Source organism: Artemia franciscana, chromosome 21 (genome assembly GCF_032884065.1).
Source record: "Artemia franciscana chromosome 21, ASM3288406v1, whole genome shotgun sequence".
Lineage (NCBI taxonomy): Eukaryota > Metazoa > Arthropoda > Branchiopoda > Anostraca > Artemiidae > Artemia > Artemia franciscana.
Window position 1 is genome coordinate 8,778,478 of NC_088883.1, and position 25,885 is coordinate 8,804,362.

Sequence of the window (25,885 nt, forward strand, 5' to 3'; positions counted from 1 at the left end):
GGGTTCAATCCTAACTGCATCAAGGCTGGGTGACAAGCTTGCTACTTGTCCCTTTAAAAAAGAACCAGCAAGTGAAATGTTGATTTAATGCTTGCATTTGTGACAAATCATCCAGATTTCTGTTTCCCCTCCAAACCCCTATGTCCCTGGATCCGATTCAAATCGAAAACTGAGCCTCTGAGACATAATATCTTCCTATATATCAAGTTTCATTAAGATCCAATCCCCCATTCATAAGATAAAAATACCTCAATTTTCACATTTTCCAAGATTTCTGGTTTCCCCCTCCAACTCCCCCCAATGTCACCAGATCTGGCCTGGATTTAAAATAAGAGCTCTGAAGCACAAGATCTTTCTAAATATCAAATTTCATTAAGATCTGATACCCATTTGTAAGTTACAAATACCTCATTTTTTTCTAATTTCTATGAATTAATCTATGAATAAACGAGTTTAAGGGGAAGTGTTTTAAATGCACGCAAGTTGGACATAAGGCTTCTGTCTGTTCTGACAATCCAAATCAAAATAAATGCTTCAGTTGTGGAACAGAAGGCCATAAATCTAAAGAGTGCTCCACAGGAAATAGTCATAAATTTATTACCTGTTTTGTTTGTAGTGAAAACGGACATTTTGCTAGAGAGTGTCCTGAAAATACTAAAAAAGGCGAACACATACCCTCTGTGTCAGCCAAGGGGAAGATTGGAAGACAGAGGATAGCGGAACAAGAAAATGCGGCAAAATCAGCACTAAACAAGAAATCAAAAAAAAGGAAAAGCTGTTAAAACATAGAAGTGGAACACATTTCTGTATTTTTTATGGTAATAGAGCTATTATTTTAATTAACAATACTCCTTGAATAAATATTTCTCTGCAATATATACTATTGTGTAGAATTTTTAACAGTTTGGGAATGTTAGCTTATTAGTATAAGCGCCTCTGGATAAAATAATCAGTTAAAAAAATGAATTCAAATCGGAATAATTAACCAATTTTAGATTAAATAAATACATATATTATTTGATAATTGTTTATTATTAAATATTTAACAAGGTTAAATGAAATCACTGAAATGAATTAAAACACGTATTTTTAGGATTTAAGGAACCTTTCTTTTATGTTTTTTGATAATTGTCAACCCTATTTTGACTTAAAGGAGTTTTGGAACCATTTGAAGTTTTTTTTTATTATGAATAACGTTGCCTTATATTCTAAGTTGGCTTAACCATAATCAATTTAGATCAAAGTTGAGTTTTGTGATCTAAAATTAATTTGCATCTACCTGAGTTTATAGAACAGAAAAATACAAGCTGTAGGATGGTGTCAAATAAAATCTCATTGATCGAAAGTAAAGCTTTTGTTAATATTACTGTTTAGTTTTCTCTTTGTTGCTAATATTTGATTTTTTCTTAATTTATTTCTAATTGTAGTTTTTAGCACTTTTAAGAAAGCTTCTTATTGTTCGAATTAAACTACCCTTGTGTTTCAGGAGTTTTTCTTAAAAAACTTAGACAAAAAGTCAGGTTTAAGTTTGAGTGTTACTCTTTACTTTTAGTTGGAAGAACTTGTTTTTATATTTAATCTTATTAAAAATGCACTTGAACATGCTAAGTTGTCAGCAAAAAATAGGGAAGTTTAAAATTTATAAACGATTGAAAAAAACCATGAGAGCTTTAACTCATCGATTTTAATTAAAATTTTTTCATTGATTTTCGATTCTACATAAAATCGAATAGTTGTGAGCATCAAGCCATGGCTAACTGTATAAAAAGCCAAGACAGTTAGTCCAATTGAGTGAGAGCCAAATCTGGCATTAATCCCCATATTATTATGATTGTTTAAAAATGATCTTAGTTCATTTGTTAATAGATAAGTCTGTCTATTATTCGTCCTTGCGTCCCTAGGTTAGAAGAACTAAGGTGGTATTGCATTTTTTCCGAGAAAATTAAATAAAAGAAAAACCTAAGAAGAAAATAACTAAAAAAAAAGAAAAAAGAAAAAAAGGTAAAAAACTAAAAAAACAAACAAAAAAAAGGTAAAAAAACTAAAAAACTAAAAAGCTAAAAACTAAAAACAGAAAAAAAAATAAAAAAGAACAAAAAATAAAAAAAGAAAAAACTAAAATAAGAAAAACCCTAAAAAGAAAACATAAAAACAAAAAAACTGAAAAAGCTAAAAAGAAAAAATATAAAGAAGAAAAAACTAAAAAAAAAGTCAGTTTTCCATTGGTCATAAGTTCTTCTTATGAATGCTGTAACGTGGCACCTTCATTCGCATTTCTTCATTCATTCGTCAGGACCAACGCATACCAACGCACCTTCATTCATTCGTCAGGACCAACGCATAGACCAACGCAGGACCAACGCACCTTCATTCATTCGTCAGGACCAACGCATACTTGTCTAAACATTTGGGATCGACTGTGGTGTTGCAGTTATCTACGCCTGCAGCTGCTAACACTGGGCGTTTCGAACCCGGCAGGCTCGCCTTAACAAGCGTTAAGGACCCTCGAAAAAGATTCACGCCTGGCAGTTGACCGTTGGGCTAGTACAGTCTTCAGGCGCAGCGAACCGAGTGACCTAAGAGCATTACGGTGGTGGCAGCGGAGGGATCATGTATAAGTAACATAACCTTTATCAGTTTTCCATTGGTCATAAGTTCTTCTTATGAATGCTGTAATGTGGCACCTTCATTCGCATGATATTGCAAGGGGGGGATGCACCAAGAAATTCCTCTCCATCATCCTGGTTATATCCTAGTCATTTACAAAAATACCGTGCTTTTGATAGTTTCTTTCGACAAAGCTAATTTTATTTATCTAGAACCAAATTTTACTGTCCGCAAAATAATATTTGTCGAGCCTATGCCCAAGAAGGTAGGGGTTATGGTAAATCCACCCAAGATTTGTCTAAAGAACTTTTCTTCCTGTCGAATGTAAACAGTAGCCTAAAAACGTATATTTTTGATATTTGTGTCCTGGTAAAATAGTCCATCTTTCATTTATTTTTACCAGGGCAGTATTATACAGGAACGGGCAAGGAGAGTGGGTCCAAATTTTGGTGGTTTAGAAGTTTAACAATAGAGGGGGATGAAACGAAAAAATATAAGAAAAATTGTAATGTTCTGAAGATTTTCTGAGATAGATGGCGCATCATCAAAAGCCACTGTCTTACAAATAAACGTTGTTTTTTTTATAAAAGATAACAATCACCTTTTTTTGGTTTATGATGTAAAAATTGGACGGATATCTATATAATTAAAATAAACAAATATGTAAATAATTAAAATGAAATAAACGAATAAGTGTAAATTAAATAAACGAATAGGCATAAATCGAATAAACAAGTATTTGCATAATCAAATTAAATAAAAATATGTATAACTTAAATAAACAGATATTTATATAATTAAAATGAAATTGACAAATCTTTATAAGTTAAATAAACAAATATGTATATAATTACAATCAAATTAAATAAACGAATAAGTATAAATCAAATAAACAAATATTTAAATCATGAAAAATATGTATAAATTAAATAAAAAATATGTACAAATTAAATAAACGAATATACATATAATTTAAATTAAATTGACAAATCTATATAAATTAAAAAAAAAACAATAAGTTGAAAATTAAATTAGATAAAAGAATAAGTATAAATAAAATAAACAAATATTTACATAATCAGAATCAAATAAAAAGTTTGTTTAAATTAAACAAACAAATATTTAAATAATCAAAATTAAATAAAAAAAACACATAAATTAAACATACAAATATGTATATAATAATTATTTCTATAATACAGCTCACCAGTTTTTTACACATAAAGAGAATTCCGGTTGTTTCTTTCGTTGGTCTTGGCAAAAGCTGCATCACAAAGGTGGGAGGGGGCTATCTTTTCTATTTTTTTCAAATCTCTAGCAAACTCTAACCTTTTTAATTTCTACAATAGAAAACTAACCCTTCCTAGAAAAAAATTCATTGACAACTTTGGTGACTGCTTCCTTGAGCCATGACAAAACTTGCACCATGGGGGATGATACCTGCTGAGCCTTTTTTCGACTGTTTCTTGCGAATATAGAGAGAAATTGTAATTTTCCAGAGTGTAGTAAAACTTTTTCATTTTTTTTTATATAAAGCTGTGAAATGATAGTATCTTCTATTTTGGTATAAAAGAAAACTAATCCTTCAATAAAAGAGAATGAATGACAACTTTGGTGACTGCTTATGTTAGCCATAACAAAACTTGCACCATGGGGGGATTGTACCTGTTGAACCTTTCTTTGGCGATGTTTCTTGCGAATACAGAAAGGAATTGCGATTCACTAGAGTGTACTAGAGCTTCCTTACTTTTTTTCATAAATCTCTAATGGACTGTAACTTTTTCTTTATAAGGAAAATGACCTGTTCTGAGAAAAAATTGTGAATGACAACCTGGGTAGTTGCTTTCGTTGGTCATGACAATACCTGCACCCCAGAAGATGGCAGCTTCTATATAAATCTATAACAGAATATAACACTTTTTTTATAATAGAAACTGACCCTCCTAACGGAAAAGAGTGACTAACAACTACCCATGGCTGCTGCTACCCTTGGCCATGCGAAAAATGCACCATGGTTGGATGGTACTTGCTAAACCTTTCTTTGGCGATGTCCTTTGTGAATAAAGAAAGAAATTTTAGCTCTGAAAAATGTAGTATAACTTCGATATTTTTTTTTTATAGCTCCATAGCAGAATATTGCTTTTTCTGTTATCTAAAAAATTGAAATTTTTTATTGCTTATAGATTAAATGACAACTTGGATTGATTTATTTGTTCCCTATTTCTAGATTCAAATTAAGAAATAAATGCAAATAATTTCAAAATTTTATTAACTTTTATTTACAGCATGTTTCATAAAACTTTATGAAAAGATAATTACAAACTTCTCATCAGCTCAAAAAAAAAATCAAAAGTATATTCTGAAATGCAAAGGTTAAGCTCGGCTCTCACGTATCTAACGTACAAATTATTGCAGAAAAGAAGAAAAAAAAACTCGAAATAAATAAAAATAAAGTTGAGCGAAAATAAAAGGTTTAAGCCAAACTTAAAAAGGATTTGCAACTTTTTTCTTTTTGATAGTTACTGAAAATGAATAAATCTGTGTAATTTTTGCTCAAGCACACAATTATGGACTATTGGCATTCGTCTGCCAAATGACACATCTATTCATAGCGTATAAATAGGAAATAGTAGCGTCAATTTACTAACATTCATGAGAGGTGTAAGGGGGGAGGGACAAGATTTATCTTTCAAAATCAAGATGATTGAATTTGTCGTTGGTTTGCGTTCTCAATGAAAATACCAAAAAAGCCATTTTCCCATAAAAATTCCTCAATAAATATATGAAAAATCTAGGAAGGAGGGAACAGTTACCCCACTTCCATTGACGTCACTACAAAGAAAATTGTTAAAGTTTGAGCCATACCAGTTTTAATATATTGCATTTGATATCTTGATATGTTTGACGTAGAGAAACTTAATAAAACTATCCATGTTTCACTAATGTCTTTGTGTATACGAAACGCGAAAAGATGTTAATAAAAAACGTGTTTTGGATATGGGAACATTTTTTCTTAAATATGGCCACTGTTTGGATCAAATCCTTACAAATTTTTACTTAATGTGATCCTAGTTGTACTGCAAGTAACTATACTCAAGATAATATAGAAGTTGCTATTTGACGTTTCAGATCTGATCCAGCAAACTGACCAAAAAAGAAAAAAATTTAAAAAGTTAGGATATTAATGCTTTCTACTAAAGAACTTCGTCAAGAATATGTGAAATTAAGAGTCAGTTAAGAATTTAATATTAAAATATAAAACTGTTTGAAAAGTGGAACAAACATAACTTAAGTTGGAATGGCGTGCGTTTAGAGAAATATATTGATACTACTTCATTTATAAAGTAAATTTTAATTCGTAAATAAAATTGTAAATTGTAGTACCTTAAATCTCAATAGAATTTATAATAAATTATGAATTATAGTAGCAAATATAAATTACTAATTAATTAACATAGTATAAATTGTTATTAAAACTATACTGAAAACACCTCTTTTATATTTGATAGAGCTAGACTCGATTCGTTTAAAATATAATAATTTCTGATTTAGTAGTTCTGAAACAGAGAAAATAATGAGGTAATATAAATAAAGCACAGACATAGAAATACTACCAAATTAAGCTTTTAAGGTTTGATCATTAAAAATAATCTCACAATAGGTTTATTAATTAATGTAATAGCATTGTATATAAAAAGAAGTTTCCACTTATATAGGTTTAAAGGGCAATATCATTTTCTGAGATTGAAAAAGATGCCAATCCTTTCAACAGTCATTAAAACAAAACAAGTTCTTTTACATCTTCAAAAAATGTGCGTTTTGACGCCATCTATATTCCGCTTTGTGAATATACTCCGATTTGCCCAGCGGTACTCAGCTTCGGTTTCCTCTCCAAAAGAATTTCGGCTAGCCCCAGGAGATGGCTCATTCTGGAATTTGGAGAATTTTTAGTTCAAACTTTTGACAAAACCATCAAAGGGTTGTAGATGGAAAGCATGCCACAAAAGCTGAGTAACACTGATACCATCGGACCAACGATGAGCCAAATTACAAATTACAGGGATCGCCATTCCATTTTGAGGAAGTTGTTTGAGTTCTCTCATTAAGATTTTCTTAGCTGGCAGTATACAAGTTGAGAATCCACATTTCCCTTTTTCAGTTTTAGATTATGTTTGTCGCACAAAAGCAATTTGTAATCTGGCTCATTGTATATACAAAACATTTAAATAAACAATAGTGTTACAAGTGACTAGCAGTAAATTAAGGGAAAATATTAATTTTCAAATTCAACATTGACACCACTAGGGTGGGAACAGAGGGGAAGATGCAACCCAACCTCTTAGAAAACAAGATGTTATTTAAAAAGTACATTTAATAGGGAAAAGGAAACAATCTCGCGCTAAATTTCTGGTAGAAACGAAACTTTGGTAGTTTGTGTCCCCCCCTCCGTTAAATTCTCGTGTTGATGCTCGTAACGTTCAATTGCAATATTTTTATTTCTGAGTTATTCGCTTGCTAAAAATCGTAGCCACCGGAAGTCTTATTACATGTTTTCATTGTTCCAGAAGTTTTTGGTCGCCACAATTCTAGACGGGCGTTAAATCACTTCTAAATTATCGTAATAGGGTTATGATCATGCTATAACTAGAAGAGATCATACCTTCCTTTCATGCATGAATGTCCTGTTTTTCAACCATAGAAATCACAAGAGGCCGTGCCCTACTCTTTTGGACTAATCCTGCTTTGATACAAAGATAAATAGAAAAAATACAACAACTCTTCTACTTCCGGCGCTATTAGCGCTATTAACCTTATTCACTCATTTGATCAAAAATGAAGGAGATTTTCGCCAATTGAGACAAGATACTTCAACAGTTAAGAAAGGGGGTAAAGAGTATCGATTACTTATACGAATGGACACTGCTGTTAGTGTCAACAAAATAACCCCCAATGCTATCTAGAATTTGGCGTTCATTAGCCTTTCTTCAATGCAATAACTGAGCAAAATTAGTACAACTTTTAAAACTAGTGTAGTAACAAGTGTCTGATCTCAGCTTCTGAGAAACAATTACGAGGCTTGAAAGAATGCCTAGCCCTTGATGGTGTTGTTGATTTTTAGTTAAATTTGGCGCCAGTTGCCCCTCTTACAAAATTGCCCATACTCTTTAAAAAGGGTTTGGTCAAATCCTAAGGTACTATGTATAGCATTAAAGGTTTGATAAACTCTATTAAATTAGTCATGAAAGAGGTATAAATTTTTAGTTCTAATGAAATCCCTGGCCTATTGGGTAAAGAAATAATCAGCAAAACTGGTTATTTAATTGAAAAAATTACGATAGTTTTCTACGCCATATCCTTCTAAAGATAAAGTGGAACTGCCATTAATTGAAATCTCTATAAATTTAATTTAGAATAATGGGGTATTTTTACCTATACCCTTCTACAACTCTTCTTGATTTATATGTTGTAGTGATGATAAATATTAAGATGTGACAAAAGATGATGATTGTAAATATGAAGATAAGTATAGAAGGTGATAAATATCTTCTTGATAAAACCCCAGTGGATATAAGGTTAATAAATTTGAAGATTGTAAGCAAACATAATTTTTCAGGAGTAATTTTACACAAATTTAAATCATTGAATTCAGCTTAAATTAAATACGTTTTTGTATCTTAGGCAGGGATGTTAATTTACAAAATTCTCGGGGGGAGGGGCAAAAGTGTTTTTCAGAACCTAGGGAGAGCAACAATTTCAACCTTTTTGTATATTCTTTTGAATGAAAATACAGAAATATCCCACCATTTCCTCTCACTTGATATATTGCCCACCATATCCTCTCAATTGATATATTGCCCACCATATCCTATCAATTGATATATCACCCACCATATCCTCTCAATTGATATATTGCCCACCATATCCTATCAATTGATATATTGCCCACCATATCCTCTCAATTGATATATTGCCCACCATATCCTCTCAATTGATATATTGCCCAGCATATCCTCTCAATTGATATATTGCCCACCATATCCTCTCAATTGATATATTGCCCACCATATCCTCTCAATTGATATATTACCCACCATATCCCCTCAATTGATATATTGCCCACCATATCCTCTCAATTGATATATTGCCCACCATATCCCATCAATTGATATATTGCCCACCATATTCTCTCCAATTGATATGTCTGACCTTAGGTTCTCAGACACCTTTCTGGAGCCAAATTTAGCCTGTAGATCCATTCCTCAAGTTTGACTCTTTTAGCAACACAGCTTTCCTAGATTTTCATCTGTGGATTGATGCAAACCTAGGTTTTTGATAAAATGGCTTTTTTTCAACATCTTAGTCCGACAAGTATGTTTTTTACATATATACAGTAAAACAAAGCACACACCCATAGAAAATAAGAAAGTTTTTGATGAAATGGCTAAGGTCTTTGATGAAATGCTTTTTTCTATTATCTTAGTCCGACAAATATATTTTTTTATATATATAATAAAACAAATCATACACCCGTAGTAAATACAACATTTTTTGATGAAATATCTAAGATCTTTGATGAAATGGCTTTTTTTTTATCATCGGATTGTTTTTAAATAAAACAAAGCATATAGAAAATAACAAGAAGAAGAAAGCAACCTTAGAAGGAAATTATTAACTAAAAAACTTGTGCTGCAGTATGTACTTTTAAATATGTTTTAGTGGTGGTCTGTTTACTAGGAACTGCGTTGAACCAGAGAAAGTACTAATTTTAAAGTATCAAGGACAGTGAAAGTGACAATTTATTGTTTGAATTGATTCTAAACTACGAAAAGTTAGGAATCCAATCCTGAATGAAAAAGACATTCATATGCAGGCTTTTGTAGTATCGTGCACCAAATTGAAAGAGAGAGAAATGGTTGAGAAACTAGCAAAAAATACGGCCCGAATGAAACGTAAGAGGTGTGGCTTTCATTTGAGAAAGTTTACATTTTTCATGAATTAACTGATTATAAATATTTGAATTTTAAAGGACGAAAGGCATTGTCAAATTTAACTAATCAGTTTTGCTGATTTTTTTTTCGCATTTCAACGTGACAACATGGACAAAAATGGATAGTTACCTATAAATTTCATACTTTCGGAACAACCAAAAAATTATCTTGGTTTTAAGTATGGATAGACCTATAATAGGTTCAAGGGTCAATAGGGGAGGGGGGATTTTTATTTTTTCTATGGAAATGTGTGTATTTTTTTGTGGAAAAGCGGCATTTTTCAATGAAAATGCGCCTTTCGTCTGCCCGGAAAAGGCAGCGAAGTTTTTTTGCTGTCTTGGGTACTACAAGGTCTTACTACAAGTAGAACATGAATCTATTGACCGCAATGCGCACAAGCTCTACGACAGATTGAGTTAAGGTTACGGATACTTTCTGACCTAAAAGTTTATGCACCTGATATGGAGTTTACGTCTACGTATTCAGGAAGCAAAACTTCCAGGTTCAAGTTCATTTATTGTCAAATAATTGAAAAAAGAACTTGAAAGTCTGGCTTCAAGATAAGGAAAATAACCCTTTATGCTGAGGGACATGAATAGCTTTATTCCATAGGCCAGAGAGAAACAGAGAATTTATCTGTAGAAAATATTGTGACTAAAAAACTTAGACTAAAGGGATAAGAAAAGAAAAAGATTTACTGCTAGATCCTTGAAGGATAATTATTTAAACAACACTTCAAAATTAAACAGTTTCTTGAAAACATTCGTGCATAGACTTATTAATATGAGCTCCAAACCTAAGATACCAAACCTGATAGCATATTTACTTTTCCAGTTTTCTTAACCGTCTTTATATAAACTTGTATAGGATAGAATACCAAAAAAAGGGAAAGTATTTTTGTAAACAGGATTGTACATATTAAATAAGTAGTACTAAACAAAAAGCATTTTTGAATCTGTTACCGGATATTGCTTCATTAATATGAATAATAAAAATAGAGCAATGTTATGCTTCAGTGTTATTAGTGCTATCCCCCTTATTCGCTTTATTATCCAATAGCGTGTCGTTTCGAGCCACTGCCATTTTGAATCTGTTACCGGATATTGCTTCATTAATATGAATAATAAAAATAGAGCAATGTTATGCTTCAGTGTTATTAGTGCTATCCCCCTTATTCGCTTTATTATCCAATAGCGAGGGATCGTCAATAACGTTGCTTACTAATTATGATAAGCTACTATACCGATTAAGATATGGATTAATTGCCACCTATTATGCTTAAAGGTTAAACCCGGCCTCAATTCGCCTTTCTTAAACAATATTTCCTGAATTGCCACCAAATAAAGATTCATTGGTTTCGATCCTTTCCCCTAAAAAGGACAACTGAAGAGGTAGATTTATAAACGACTTATAATTGATGTTTGAAGACGTTTTCGTTTTATTGAAAAGCGCAAAATTTGACAATAGATTATTTTTGATAAGTATAATTGTTTTTGATAATAGAATATTTTTGATAAGTAGATTTATAAGACGAAAACGTCTTGGTTCTTGAATTTTCGAAAGTTTGATTGCCAAACTTGGATTTTAATAGATCAAAGGATGAAATTTAAATTGCATGTCTGCAACAATATTAGCCAAAAATTTAAAAAGACGATTAAGTCTCAACTTGCGCGACGGGGAATCTAAAAAGGTCAGTGAGAGATTTGAAATATGCTCCTTCTAAAAATATATATATGAAGATCATAGGGTTTTGTAGCTTAGCTAATGTTATTAGCTAATGTTAATTAGCTAATGTTAAGTTATGTTAAAATAATATTAAATTACGTTAGATATTAAATATTTAATGTTTATATTAATTAATATTTATTAATTAAAATAATTAATTAATATTTATGTTAAATAATAAAATATTAAATATTATGTTAAATTATGTTAAAATAATGTTAAAATTATATAATGTTAATTAGCTATTGTTAAAATTAGCTAATGTTAGCTAATGTTTTGTAGCTTAGCTAATGCATGGAAATTAATAAAATTTGGCACATAAAAATAATATTTGCTTAATTAGGAACCATACAAGGTAACGAAAAAATAGATTGTGTCCATTGACTTAAATGTTTCTTAAAAACTTCTGTGATAGATATCTTTATAATATATCTGTTCAAGATTATTATGGATATATTTTGAGACTAACTTAGGCTTAGTTAGTTAGTAAATAGATTTTGAATTAGGTGGCTGTACTTAAATGACGCAGTGGGAGCATATCCACATTGTGAATAAGGGGAATGGCGCTAATAACACTGAATTAGAATACATTTCATTTTATTATTATCTTTAGTGTGGAGGCAATACCTGTTACAAGATTGAGAATGAATATTGGTATACAAGGCTGGGAAGGTGTGATTTCTTGTAATCGTTGAAGCCTGCATTTGAAGCAGAAGTGTAGTTTGAAGAAGAAGTAGAAGCCTGCATTTGAAGTAGAGGTGTAATTAGAACAAGAAGTAGAAGCCTGCATTTGAAGTAGAAGTGTAATTTGAAGAAGAAGTAGAAGCCTGCATTTGAAGTAGAAGTGTAACTTGAAGAAGAAGTCGAAGCCTGCATTTGAAGTAGAAGTGTAATTTGAAGAAAAAGCTGAAGCCTGCATTTGAAGTAGAAGTGTAATTTGAAGAAGAAGTCGAAGCCTGCATCTGAAGTAGAAGTGTAATTTGAAGAAGAAGTAGAAGCCTGCATTTGAAGTAGAAGTGTAATTTGAAGAAGAAGTAGGAGCCTGCATTTGAAGTAGAAGTGTAATTTGAAGAAGAAGTTGAAGCCTGCGTTTGAAGTAGAAGTGTAATTTGAAGAAGAAGTAGAAGCCTGCATTTGAAGTAGAATTGTAATTTGAAGAAGAAGTAGAAGCCTGCATTTGAAGTAGAAGTATAATTTGAAGAAGAAGTTGAAGCCTGCATTTGAAGTAGAAGTGTAATTTGAAGAAGAAGTAGAAGCCTGCATTTGAATCATTTGTGTAGGCGCAGCTCTAAAATTGCGTAATGTGGAAACAACCTTCTAAAGACGGAAAAGGGGGGGGGGAATTTTCTTCAGCTGGGTTATGATAGCATTCAGAGGTATACGATATTTATTTCGTTAAAAAAAAAAAAAATGATTGTGAGATCTCCGATTTATCTTCCAATCCTCCTCCCCAATCTCGAAAAAATCTTCTAATTCACCTATAAAGGTTAAGTCAAAGGGCAAGGGTGAATGAAGGAGAGAAAAGGTGCAATCTCTTCTAATCGTCTTATACATGAATTAAGGAAGCGAAATCTAATATTCGCATTGTTTCTATACGCTTCCTAAGGTTTGGAATCCTTACGACACTTATTATACCAGAAGGGTTTTGATTAAGATTTAATAAGGGCCTTAAGGTTAATCAAGCAATTAAACATTTATGCATACTAGGCCCGTTTAAAGGTATTTTTTCAAGTCTCATTAGGTTTGAAATTTTAGCTGTATTAGCTGGTTGGGAGCCTCAACTATTTGAAACTAATTCAGGGGCAATTTAAAGCAAAAAGTGAATATTGCAAAAATAATGCAGTAAGTTAAAACTTGAAAAAAAATCAAAGACTAAATTTATTAAAATTTCAGATAGAAAACAAAATTGAATGCCGACTCTTATTTTTATATATGTTTTTATCAATTATATATTTAGGTTTAATTGATTTCTATAAAAAGTTTTCGCTATCATAATACTTCTGAACCCATGTACTAGAACAGTTAGTATGATAGGGAACCCTTCTCCTCGCAAACATTTTGGGCCTGAATCGGAATTATATTGTTTTAATTAGGTTCGTTTCTTTTCTTCTTTTAAAATTGTGTAATGAATATAAAAAAGGTAGTAATACGGCGTAAAAAAAGTATTAGCTCATATATTTCGTATAATAGTTAAAAAACGAAAAATCCTGTTAATCAATACATATATTATTAATAAAACAGAATTCAAACTTGAGCAAAAGCGTTCATTTACTGCATTTCAAAAACTAGAAAGCCAAACGGGGAAGAGTTTGGTTTCAGTATTTCTGAAATTAAGTATATTTCGACTTCCAAAGATAAATGTATTAAATGTATATAAATGGCCACTTAGGCGAGAATCTGAGGGAATATTTTTCGTCTTTTCTGACCTGAAAAGATTTCAGCGATCATTGAAATGTTAAGCAACAGACTTAACTGTTGCCAAAAACTTTTCGTCAGAAATGGCGAAATCGATTTCCAGTATCCTCTAATAAGAAAAACAACTATTGGCCATTCTAATATATATATACATATATATATATATATATATATATATATATATATATATATAAAAATAAATATATATATATATATATATATATATATATATATATATATATATATATATAAAAATAAATATATATATATATATATATATATATATATATATATATATATATATATATATATATAAATATATATATATATATATATATATATATATATATATATATATATATATATATATATATATATATATATATATATATATATATATATATATATATATATATATATATATATATATATATATATATATATATATATATATATATATATGTTCAAATACAAAATAATCACAGAAGCAGAAATTAATTATTGCCGAAAGCAAATAGCTGCAGCGAAAGGCCAAGGATATGTGAGAAAACAAGAAGAAAAATAACGCACAAAAATATCTATTCAACATTGATATCCCCCTGATTTTAATTACTTCTTTCCATTTAACAAATATTTTTTTGGATATTGGGGAAGAAATATCCAACAAAATATAGTAAGGAAACGTAAATACAGCCAGGAATATAAATATCTTTGACGAAATAAAGGTCAGGAAATATTCGCAAATCCAACCTAGCCTATTGCACACATAGCAAGCTTTTTTTTACAGTGTTGTCAGATAATTGAATAAAATTTAAGTTCAAAATTTTCTAAATAAGGTCAAAGACGTACGAAACTACTCTAATGCAAGAAAAAAAAAATTGTGTTAGGCAAGATTTTCTGGCTGGATTTAGGTACCTAAAAGATACATCATCTTTGGATTTCCCCGAAAGTAGACACAGCACTAGTCAGATATTTAGTTCACCCGAGGTCAAATTTATGATCTTACGTAGACTTTAGTTTTATCACAGTTTTTCAAAATGCATATGTAATCACACATCTGTCGATCTTGAACTAACACTACTTGACCTCGAATGTATCACCACTTTATGTCCATTTTTAGTCACGTGACCATCACTCATGACCAAAACGGTGGTTTGCTGTTGCTTTGGTGAGTCATAGTCAGAATTGTGTTCGAACCCGCGCTTTCCTAAAATTGAGTAAATTTTAGTGCTAAAATTTTAATAGTTTCCTATGCCATTTATTTTAAGTTCATAGTAAATGAAAAACTCAACTTAAAATAATTATAAAAGAAATGCTATTTTTGTAGCTATTGAATTTGAACAATTTATCAAGTGTAAAAAAAATTTCAAAATTCAATTCTCAAAAAATTTGGTTTGAAAGTAAACGCCAACACTAACTTGTTCCTATTAACTCTATGCCTTAATAAATCATATGTCTTAATTTAATTAACTGCATTGAAGACTAAATAGTCTTTTAATTCTACGTCTCTTTATGTTTGGCCTGGTTTACCTTACAGATAGGAAATTGCTCTCCCAAGCTATCGTCTTCGATATTTTAAAAAAATACCCGTTAAATCGTAATTCTGATTGGTCCTTCACAAATTTTATGTTTGCAAGTTGAACATTGATCAACTCAACAGATTAAGAACGAGATACTCTATTGGCCTTGTGATCTTAAATTTATCCACAGTTGCATCTATAATGTGGTTTAATTAATAAAAATTCTTTTTTTTTGAAAGTATAGAGCAATATTAAAGCTTAAAACGAACAGGTATTATTCCATATGTGAGAGGGCTGCCCCTTCCTCAATCCTCGATTTTACGAAGAACCCTTATAGTTTTTTAAAAAGGCTTATCATTCGAATTCAATGGCCCTTGTGTTGACCAGTCTTTCTTAAAGAATTATGATAAAACTTTAGTGTAAAGATCGATGCACGAGGAAAGGGCAATTCCCCCTCCTTAACTCCTATGTATAGAATAATTTCTGTTCATTTCAAGTTTTAAGGTCGCTCCTTACTTCCAGTTAAAAAACTTCTTTTTTCTTTAATTTATGACCTTTTCTCAAATCCAGCAGGGAAATCTCCCTCCCCCCTCCAAGGAAAATTACCCACAGAAAATTCTCTCCCAAAAATGTCCGCATATTTCCCAAAAATATACAAATACTATGCATAAACAATGAGCAAGTCCCATAACTTATAGTATTTTCCCAAGGAGCATGGAAGCATAGTCATTGGACTTTTCAATTATTTGGAATTAAATGGCTATTTGAAAATTTTGATCAGATATCTTTGGGGGAAAAGAAGCATGTGTGTGTGGGGGGATAGTACCCCTGGAATCCTTTTGGTTACTTAAAAAGGCAGCTAGAACTTTTATTCTCCGTTTAAATGAGCCCTATCCCGATCTTCTCAGGCTATTGGTTCGAAACAATTGCCTCCGGGAAAAAAAGCACACATCCGTGACATTTCTTCAGTAGAAAAAAGAAAAAAAATCACATTTCTTTATATAGGAGCTTGAAAGCTATACAGTAGTGTTCTCTGATACGCTGAATCTGATGGTATGGTTTTCATTAAGATCGCTTTACTTTTTGAGGTTGTTTCCCCCTGTTTTCAAAAATCAGGCTTATTTTCTCTGGCTCGTAGCTTTCAATGGATAACATCCATCTAAATGAATTTTATGTGTGTGAAATCAGCACAAAGAAAAAATCCTCTAATGTGTCTTTTGTTACCCAAGTTTTTCTTTTAGGGTTTCGGTTACTATTGAGCGGAGTCGCTCCCTGCCCACAGTTCGTCACAACGTACTGTTTAACTTTACTATCAAAACAAACAAAAAATCCAAAATCCTATCCAATGTTTTAATTCTTTTCATTTGAAATTTTCGCTTTGAAAATATGTTTAGAATAAAATGAACAGCCGAAACTACACCTCAGGCCATGGGGAGAAGTTTTGAGCCCAGCGGCTAGCTTTCTATATCTATATATATATAAATAAGTTGTCTGTCTGTGTGTCTGTCTGTCAGGTGACGTCATGTTTCTGTGTCGACTGACGTCATGAAGTTAGTTGTCGTAATTTTTTCTATGACGGTGACGTCATTAAAGATATTTAAGACATATATGTTCACGTAGAAATCTATTAATGTTTATGTTTAAAATGACTGATGAACTTACAATGGCAAAAGCCGATGAAGATGCTCAAAGAGTCTATGCCCAAAAACTTGCTGCTGATAGAGAAAGTCAGAAAAGAAAGCGTGCCGAGGAATCAAAAGAACAGCAAGGAAACAGGCTTGAGGCTAAAGAACGCAAAACCGCGCAGTTAGATGAAGATCCACCTGGACAGCGAGAGTCAAAACATATCAAAACTGAAAATGATAGCGATGATGATTGGGTTTGGGATTTTGACTTGGATAAGGTCATCAATGCCTACCAGATTTTAGTTAAAAAAAACAAAGGTTCGGCGATATGTATTTCATAGTGAAGCTGAAAAATAAAGAAGAAAAAGAAAACTGAAAAAAGAAAAAATGTAAAAAATTAAAAAATACTAAAAAGAAAAAACACTCAAAGAGAAATTACAGACCGGGACACAAATGACGACCGGGACAGAGGGAATATAAATAACGACCGGGACACTCAAAGAGAAATTACAGACTGGGATACCGGGACACAAATGACGACCGGGACACAGGGAATATAAATGACGACCAGGACACAGGTATTTAAGAATATCGTTCAAAGACAAATTTTTAATTGTAAGAAGACCGTTGAAAGAGAAATTTCTAATTGTAAAATGACTGAAGAACCTACAATGGAAACGGTACCACCATCGAAGTAGATAACCAGTGGGTTGTTCCATATTCCCCATTATTATCAAAAACATTTAATGTACACATAAACGTTGAATACTGTAACTCCGTAAAGGCAATCAAATACATATGTAAATACGTCAACAAAGGCAGTGACATGGCAGTTTTTGGCTTGCAGCCCGAAATCAAAGATTTCGACGAAATCGTACAATATCAGGCTGGAAGATAATTATAAAAATAATAAATGGCTAAGTGAAAGAGCGATTCTCGCACCCAAAAATATAGACGTCCACGAAATCAACAATATTGTTTTGACCAAGATTCGAGACCAGGCAGTCCTATACAAGTCAGTCGACACAGTTTTGGAACCAAATGAAGCGGTTAATTATCCATCTGAATTTTTAAATTCCATAGATCTTTCAGGGTTTCCACCACACGTGCTACAACTAAAAATAGGCGTACCAATAATACTTTTAAGAAATATCAACCCACCAAAGCTTTGCAATGGCACGCGACTTGCCGTAAAAAAAACAATGGAAAACCTAATAGAGGCCACAATCTTGACAGGGCCTTTTGAGGGTGAGGCTGTTCTTATTCCTCGCATTCCCATGATTCCAACGGATCTGCCTTTTCAATTTAAAAGATTGCAATTCCCAATTCGATTAGCATTTGCAATCACCATTAACAAAGCTCAAGGTCAATCATTAGAAAAATGTGGTATAGATCTTAATACTGATTGTTTTTCCCATGGACAATTGTACGTTGCATGTTCGAGGGTCGGTAAACCTGACAATCTATTTATATGCAGCGACAATTGGACAGCAAAGAATGTTGTATATTCGCAAGTTTTACGCAGTTAATTTGTATTGTATCTATCTATCTATCTATATAAAAACGAGTTGTGTGTATGCATGTTTGTTTGTTTGTAAAAAGAGCGTTTGCATATGACGTCATTATTAGTACATACGGCTTTGTATATGCACAGACAATGGGAAAGCCAAAAATGTTGTATATTCGCAATTTTTACGTAGTTTAACTCCTGCAGACGAAATGAATGCTTGCCTGAAAAATTCTAATTTATGGGCACACGTAAAAATATTAAAATTAACTACAAATATGCGTGTCTGATTGCAAAACGATGACTCTGGTCAAACATTTTCAGATCAATTGCTGGCAATTGGAAACGGAAAACTCCCAGTAGTGGGAAAGCCAAAAATGTTGTATTTTTACGTAGTTTGAAACACATATATAAATCTATCTATATTCACAAGTGGGACACAGGGACACAACTACAATGCGCGTAACTAATATGGCGCGTAACGATGTACGAGCGCGGGGGGGCTTGGGGGGCGCGAAGCGCCCCACCAACTAGGTGTTGGGGTGGCGCGAAGCGCCACCCCAACAGCTAGTATATATATATATATATATATATATATATATATATATATATATATATATATATATATATATATATATATATATATATATATATATATATATATATATATATATATATATATATATATATATATATATATATATATATATATCTATATATATAAAAATAAGTTGTTTGTCTGTCTGTCGACTGACGTCATGTTTGTGTGTCGACTGACGTCATGTTTGTCGACTGACGTCATTATAAGGATTGAGCTGTATGTCGTCATGAAGTTGTTTGTCGTCTGACGTCATGTTTGTCGACTAACGAAACTACAGACCGGGACACCGGGACACAAATGACGTGTTATGTCTGTTATAACGTAATAGAGGCAACAATCTTGACAGGGCCTTTTGAGGGTGAGGCTTTTCTTATTCCACGCATTCTCATGATTCCAATGGATCTGCCTTTTCAACCTAAAAGATTGCAATTCCCGATTTGATTAGCATATTTAGTTTTCAGTCCAGAACCACTAAAGCTATTATGTAAATATCAAAAATATTTATGTTGTCTGAGCAATAATTTTTAGTTTTTATTTCAAAATAGAAAATTACCTGACAATTTTAGAATTATATCTATCTATATATATAAAAATAAGTTGTCTGTCTGTGGATCAGGTGACGTCATATTTCTGTGTCGACTGGCGTCATGAAGTTAGTTGTCGTCATTTTTGCTATGACGGTGACGTCATTAAAGATATTTAAGACATATATGTTCACGTAGAAATCTATTAATGTTTAAGTTTAAAATGACTGATGAACTTACAATGGCAAAAGCCGATGAAGATGCTCAAAGAGTCTATGCCAAAAAACTTGCTGCTGATAGAGAAAGTCAGAAAAGAAAGCGTGCCGAGGAATCAAAAGAACAGCAAGGAAACAGGCTTGAGGCTAAAGAACGCAAAACCGCGCAGTTAGATGAAGATCCACCTGGACAGCGAGAGTCAAAACATATCAAAACTGAAAATGATAGCGATGATGATTGGGTATGGGATCTTGACTTGGATAAGGTCATCAATGCCTACCAGATTTTAGTTAAAAAAACAAAGGTTCGGCGATATGTATTTCATAGTGAAGCTGAAAAATAAAGAAGAAAAAGAAAACTGAAAAAAGAAAAAATGTAAAAAACTAAAAAATACTAAAAAGAAAAAACACTCAAAGAGAAATTACAGACCGGGACACAAATGACGACCGGGACAGAGGGAATATAAATAACGACCGGGACACTCAAGGAGAAATTACAGACTGGGATACCGGGACACAAATGACGACCGGGACACAGGCAATATAAATGACGACCAGGACACAGGTATTTAAGAATATCGTTCAAAGACAAATTTTTAATTGTAAGAAGACCGTTGAAAGAGAAATTTCTAATTGTAAAATGACTGAAGAACCTACAATGGCAACACCCGAGGAAGCTGCTCAAAACGAATGTATTCACGCCGAAGTAGCTGAGTTGGTAAAGCGTTATGTTTAGGTTCTAGGTCCGAGAGGCTCCAGGTTTGAACCTTGGCTTTAGCATTAATACAAAAGAAGAAAAAAACTAAAAAAGGTAAAAACTACAAAAAAACTAAAAAGAAAATATATATATATATTTATATATATCATCTTTTCCACAAAAATAATAATTTAGTGCTTCTGCTTAAAAACAGCAATCGAATTGATGCCTCCTGATACGCAACTATCAACAAAGTGGCAATCGTTGTGGTCGGTGATCAGTTCTTACCTCGAGATAATATTCTTTATAGGCGAAACAATCAGTTGACAAGAATTGCTTAAACTCATCGATGCTACGATGCCCTACAATATCCTGACGAATATAAATGACGCCCGGGACACTCAAATAGAAATCACAGACTGGGACACCGGGACACAAATGACGACGGGGACACAGGGAATATAAATGACGACCCGGACACAGGGACACAACTACAACGGGGACGCCGGGGGGCACAGGGGGATATATAAATGACGACGGCAACAAAGGAAATGGTCGATTAGCAATCACCAGCAACAAAGCTCAAGGGAAATCAATAGAATCATGAGGTATAGATCTGAATACGGATTGTTTTCCCATGGACCATTATGCGTTGCATGTTCAAGAGTCGGTAAACCTGACAATCTATTTATATGCACAGACGATGGGACAGCAAAGAATGTTGTATATTCGCAAGTTTTACGTAGTTAAAAACATATATATATATATATATATATATATATATATATATATATATATATATATATATATATATATATATATATATATATATATATATATATATATATATATATATATATATATATATATATATATATATATATATATATATATATATATATATATATATATATCTATATTCACAGGTGGGACATAGGGACACAACTACAATGGCGCGTAACTAATATGGCGCGTAACGACTTACGCGCGCGGGGGGGCTTGGGGGGGGGCGCGAAGCACCCCCACAAACTAGGTGTTGGGGTGGCGCGAAGCGCCACCCCAACAACAGCTAGTATATATATATATATATATATATATATATATATATATATATATATATATATATATATATATATATATATATATATCTATCTATCTATATATATAAAAATAAGTTGTCTGTGTGTGTGTGTGTCTGTCGAGTGACGTCATGTTTGTGTGTCGACTGACGTCATGTTTTCGACTGACGAAATTACAGACCGGGACATCTGGACACAAATGACGACCGGGACACCGGCACTTAGGGAATATAAATGACGACCGGGACACTCAAAGAGAAAGCGACCGGGACACAAGGAATGTACGATTAGCAAACACCATCAACAAAGCACCGGGACACAAATGACGACCGGGACACAGAAAGTATAAATGACGACCAGGACATAAGTAAAAAAAAAACTAAAAAAACTAAAAAAAAGGTAAAAACTACAAAAAAACTAAAAAGAAAAAAAAACTAAAAACTAATAAAAAAACTAAAAAAGCTAAAAAACTAAAAAAACTAAAAAAGAAAAAAAAATAAAAAAAGGAAAAAAAATGAAAAATAAAGGAGAAAAACAAAACTAAAAAAAATAAAAATAAAAAAAACTAAAAAGAAAAAAGAAAAAAACTAAAAAACTAAAAAAAAAGTAAAAACCAAAAAAAACTAAAAAGAAAAAAAGGGGAAAAATACACAAATTCATTTCATCATACACCATTTCAAAAACGAATGTATATACAGACCGGGACACCGGGATACAAATGACGACCGGGACACAGGGAATATAAATGACGACCGGGACACAGGGACATAACTACAACGGGGACGCCGGGGGGCACAGGGGGATATATAAATGACGACGGGGACACAGGGAATGTTCGATTAGCAATCACCATCAACAAAGCTCAAGGGCAATCATTAGAATCATGAGGTATAACTAAAAAAACTAAAAAAAGGTAAAAAACTAAAACCTAAAAAAAAGACCAATTCAAAAACGAATGTATATACAGACCGGGACACAAATGACGACCGGGACACCGGGACACAAGGAATATAAATGACGCCCGGGACCCTCAAAGAGAAATCACAGACTGGGACACCGGGACACAAATGACGACCGGGACACAGGGAATATAAATTACGACCGGGACACAGGGACACAACTACAACGGGGGCGCCGGGGGGTACAGGGGGATATATAAATGACGACGGCGACACAGGGAATCGTCGATTAGCAATCACCATCAACAAAGCTCAAGGGCAATCATTAGAATCATTAGGTATAGATCTGAATACGGATTGTTTTCCCATGGACCATTATATGTTGCATGTTCAAGAGTCGGTAAAGATAGATTTTTTTTTTCGACGGCAGTCGATAGCTTTTGATGAGCTGATCAAAGTATATGTCATCCATTTTTTTGTACAAAAATTCCTTCATGAGATATACCAGTTTGAAAGTTTAAAGGGGGTGACAACTTCAGTAGTAAGGTACACACTGAAACCAAAAATAGGCCGATACCAATTGTGAGACATACAGGGGAGTTGTAAGCAACAGTCGGCTGTTAGCTCATAATCATCCTCGGCAATGAGGGGTTCGCAACTCTTACTAGTTGGTGTATCTATTTTTTGTTTCCGTTGTATTTGATGGTAAGACCAATTTGGTTCCAGTGGTAAGACATGTAGGGGACTTGTAAGTAATAATCGGCTGTAAGGCTACAATCATCTTTAGCAATGAGGAGTTTGCAACTTTTGCGAGTTGGTGTACCTAGTATGTATTTTAGCATCCTTACAGATTAACAACTTCAGCGTTTAGTCGCAGCGAGGAAACAAAACCAAAGTGTTGCTCTCGCAACACTTTACTCGGCGAAGCCGAGCAAAGGTTGCCGCAACACCTCACGTTGCCCATGCAACGTAGATCTAGTTTTTATTAATAGCAAACTAGATGTCAGCGCTGAACCATTTACCAGCAATAAAAAAAAGCAGAACACAAACCGTTCTTTTGTTAGATAGCAGTACAATAAAATAGTACATTGAAAGGTTATCATGTAGATAAGGTGTCAATTAATGCCCGTTATTAGCCGTCTATTTTGTTATTTTTTATGGGGAGAAGGAGAATGGCTGGCAGAGGGGGAAATTCTCTAATATTGCTGAAGTTTTTGTTGCATCCAGTATTTTGTTGGCCTTATAAAACCCGATCTTTTCTTCTTCTCTTTTGTTTTTGTGCTTTTGATTTTCTTCTCTTTTCTCTTTTGCTTTTCTTCTCTTTTGTTTTTGTGCTTTTGCTTTTCTTCTCTTTTCTCTTTTGCTTTTCTTCTCTTTTGTTTTGTGCTTGCAGAGTGTTTGTATGGAGAGTTCATTTTTTGTTTTTTGTGGGTGTGGTTTGGTTGTCTACGATCAGGCAAAACAAACCCGTTTTTGTGATTTTTCTTCATTCATTTATTCTTGCTTTGACTGATCTGTTTTTATTAATGGTGTGTTACATTACACTTACAGGCTACAGCTTCTAAGCATTGTTATTGATGTATGTATCTTTTTTTATTGATAAAACAAATTATTATTAATATAATTAAATGTAATTAAAATTACCTTTATGTTTCCTCCATGCATTCTGAATAAGGCGAGCACAGTACTCCTCCCGCTGTCTCCATAGGGTAGAAGAAACTGGTTCATATCCTGGTCGATCTGTATGCACAACTACTTCAGTTATTTCTGCAGGTTCTTCAATAGGACTCCCCTTTCTGGCAAAGAAATCTCTAGTAAGAGCATCTAAGATATCAACACAATAAATAAGGTCATTTCTACAAATTGGTATGTCCATACTAACAATTTTATACTTATTTGGTTTGTGTATTTGTAAAGGTGGCTCAAGTACGTCTAAGAATTCTGAGAGCTGATCATAGCGTAGGTACTGTGTTCCATCAGGATCAAATTGCTGCCAAATCTCATAGTACATATCATAATCATCATCAGTTAAACCTTCCTGCACATCTTCAGTGGCTTGTGAGTAGTTCTCTAGAATTACGGCGATATACATGTTAATAACAATTAGAAAACTAATTACTAAGTAGGATAGTAGGTAGGCAATGCCAATTGTGGCTGAGCCACAATCACCAGCGTAGCCATTCTCTGGATCGGGCAAATCACACTCTTCTTCATTTATAATTCCGTCTAAGACACTATCCCATCCTGCGGATGTTGACATTTGGAAGAGGAGGATCATGGCTTTTCCAAATGTTTCAAAGTTGAAGGTGTCATCAAGTCCTGCTCGGCGCTTAACGTTCATAAAGAACGACATTCCAAATATAGCGTAGATAAACATAACAAGAAATAATAAAAGGCAAATATTGAACAAGGCAGGTAAGGACATGGCTAAAGCGAACAATAAAGTTCTGATCCCTTTGGCTCCTTTCACTAATCTTAGCACTCGTCCCACTTTCGCAACACGAACAACTCGCAACAATGTTGGTGATACGAAGTATTTTTCAATTATATCGCTTAGCACCAAACCTAAAAAATGTATAAATATTAGCCACAGTTACATTGGTATAATTTGTAAATATTATCGGCTACGCCTAAGCATCTCATCTGATATTTCAACGCAACATTTGCTAAGCCATTCTCAAAGAAAAGATAGGGAGGACAATGGAGATCAGGAGGATCAAAGCATAACTGAAGACACATTGTCTTGCTGATCGTACCTTTGAGAACAGCTTATCAAACAATCTTTAAAATATTATCTTAAAAGTGTGAACAGGTCAGATAAACCAGTAGACGTAATAACAGCGGCATATAACCTGAAATAACTTGCAAATTTGTAATATTTTAACACGAGCTGTTTTATTCTTTAGACACAGTGTAATTTTCTAAAGGGGTGGTGGATAAGAATCGTAGCTCCAGGAAATGGTTGAAAAAACAAACAGATGATTTTAGAATATCTGAACTCCTTTTCAGTAAAATGAATACATTATGTATGTTTAGGCAGGAAAACAAAGTTTGTTAATATTTTAATTTGATTAATCAAAAGCAACAGTACTTCTGCATTGATCATTATGCCCTTACAAAGTCTTAAGCCCGGTTTCAACTAGTTTATTATCAGTCATAAGGATACTATATTTTAAGTAGCTTGTACACAAACTGCGAAGAGCAGATTTCACATTGTCTTAATTTCTCTATAGGACACTTAGAAAAGACCCCGTCCTCTTTGGAGACCCAAAAAATAGGAGTGTTTTGGATAAGGTTCAGACGGGTTTTGGAGAAAGCTTTGGGACGGATTTAGTCTGCACGATTTAATAAATAAATATACTAGTGCTAAAAAAGGAAGATTACACACGGCATTTATAGATATTAAAGGAGCTTTTAATAATGTTTGCAGGTTTCTATTAATAGAAAGTTTGTTAGAGATAGGTCTTCCGATCCCATTTGTG

The 25,885-nt window shown here is 32.9% G+C and overlaps 1 protein-coding gene across 11 annotated transcripts in view; it reads right to left on the reverse strand.

The window, feature by feature from the left end:
* The window catches only part of LOC136041019 (sodium channel protein para-like), a 592,014-nt gene that overhangs the window by 251,452 nt on the left and 314,677 nt on the right, over window positions 1-25,885 (reverse strand). For 5 of the 11 annotated variants that reach the window (XM_065725533.1, XM_065725530.1, XM_065725531.1 and 2 more), the window contains 2 exons: window positions 24,048-24,968; window positions 14,254-14,943 (listed from right to left, as the gene is read on the reverse strand). The exons of 5 other annotated variants lie outside the window; for them this stretch is intronic. In XM_065725533.1, the coding sequence (XP_065581605.1) occupies window positions 14,786-14,943; window positions 24,048-24,968 (1,079 nt within the window). In that variant the 3' untranslated portion in view covers window positions 14,254-14,785. Of the gene's footprint in view, window positions 1-4,859; window positions 6,537-14,253; window positions 14,944-24,047; window positions 24,969-25,885 lie in introns of those variants that run through there. One more of the 11 variants, XM_065725535.1, reaches the window with a different exon arrangement.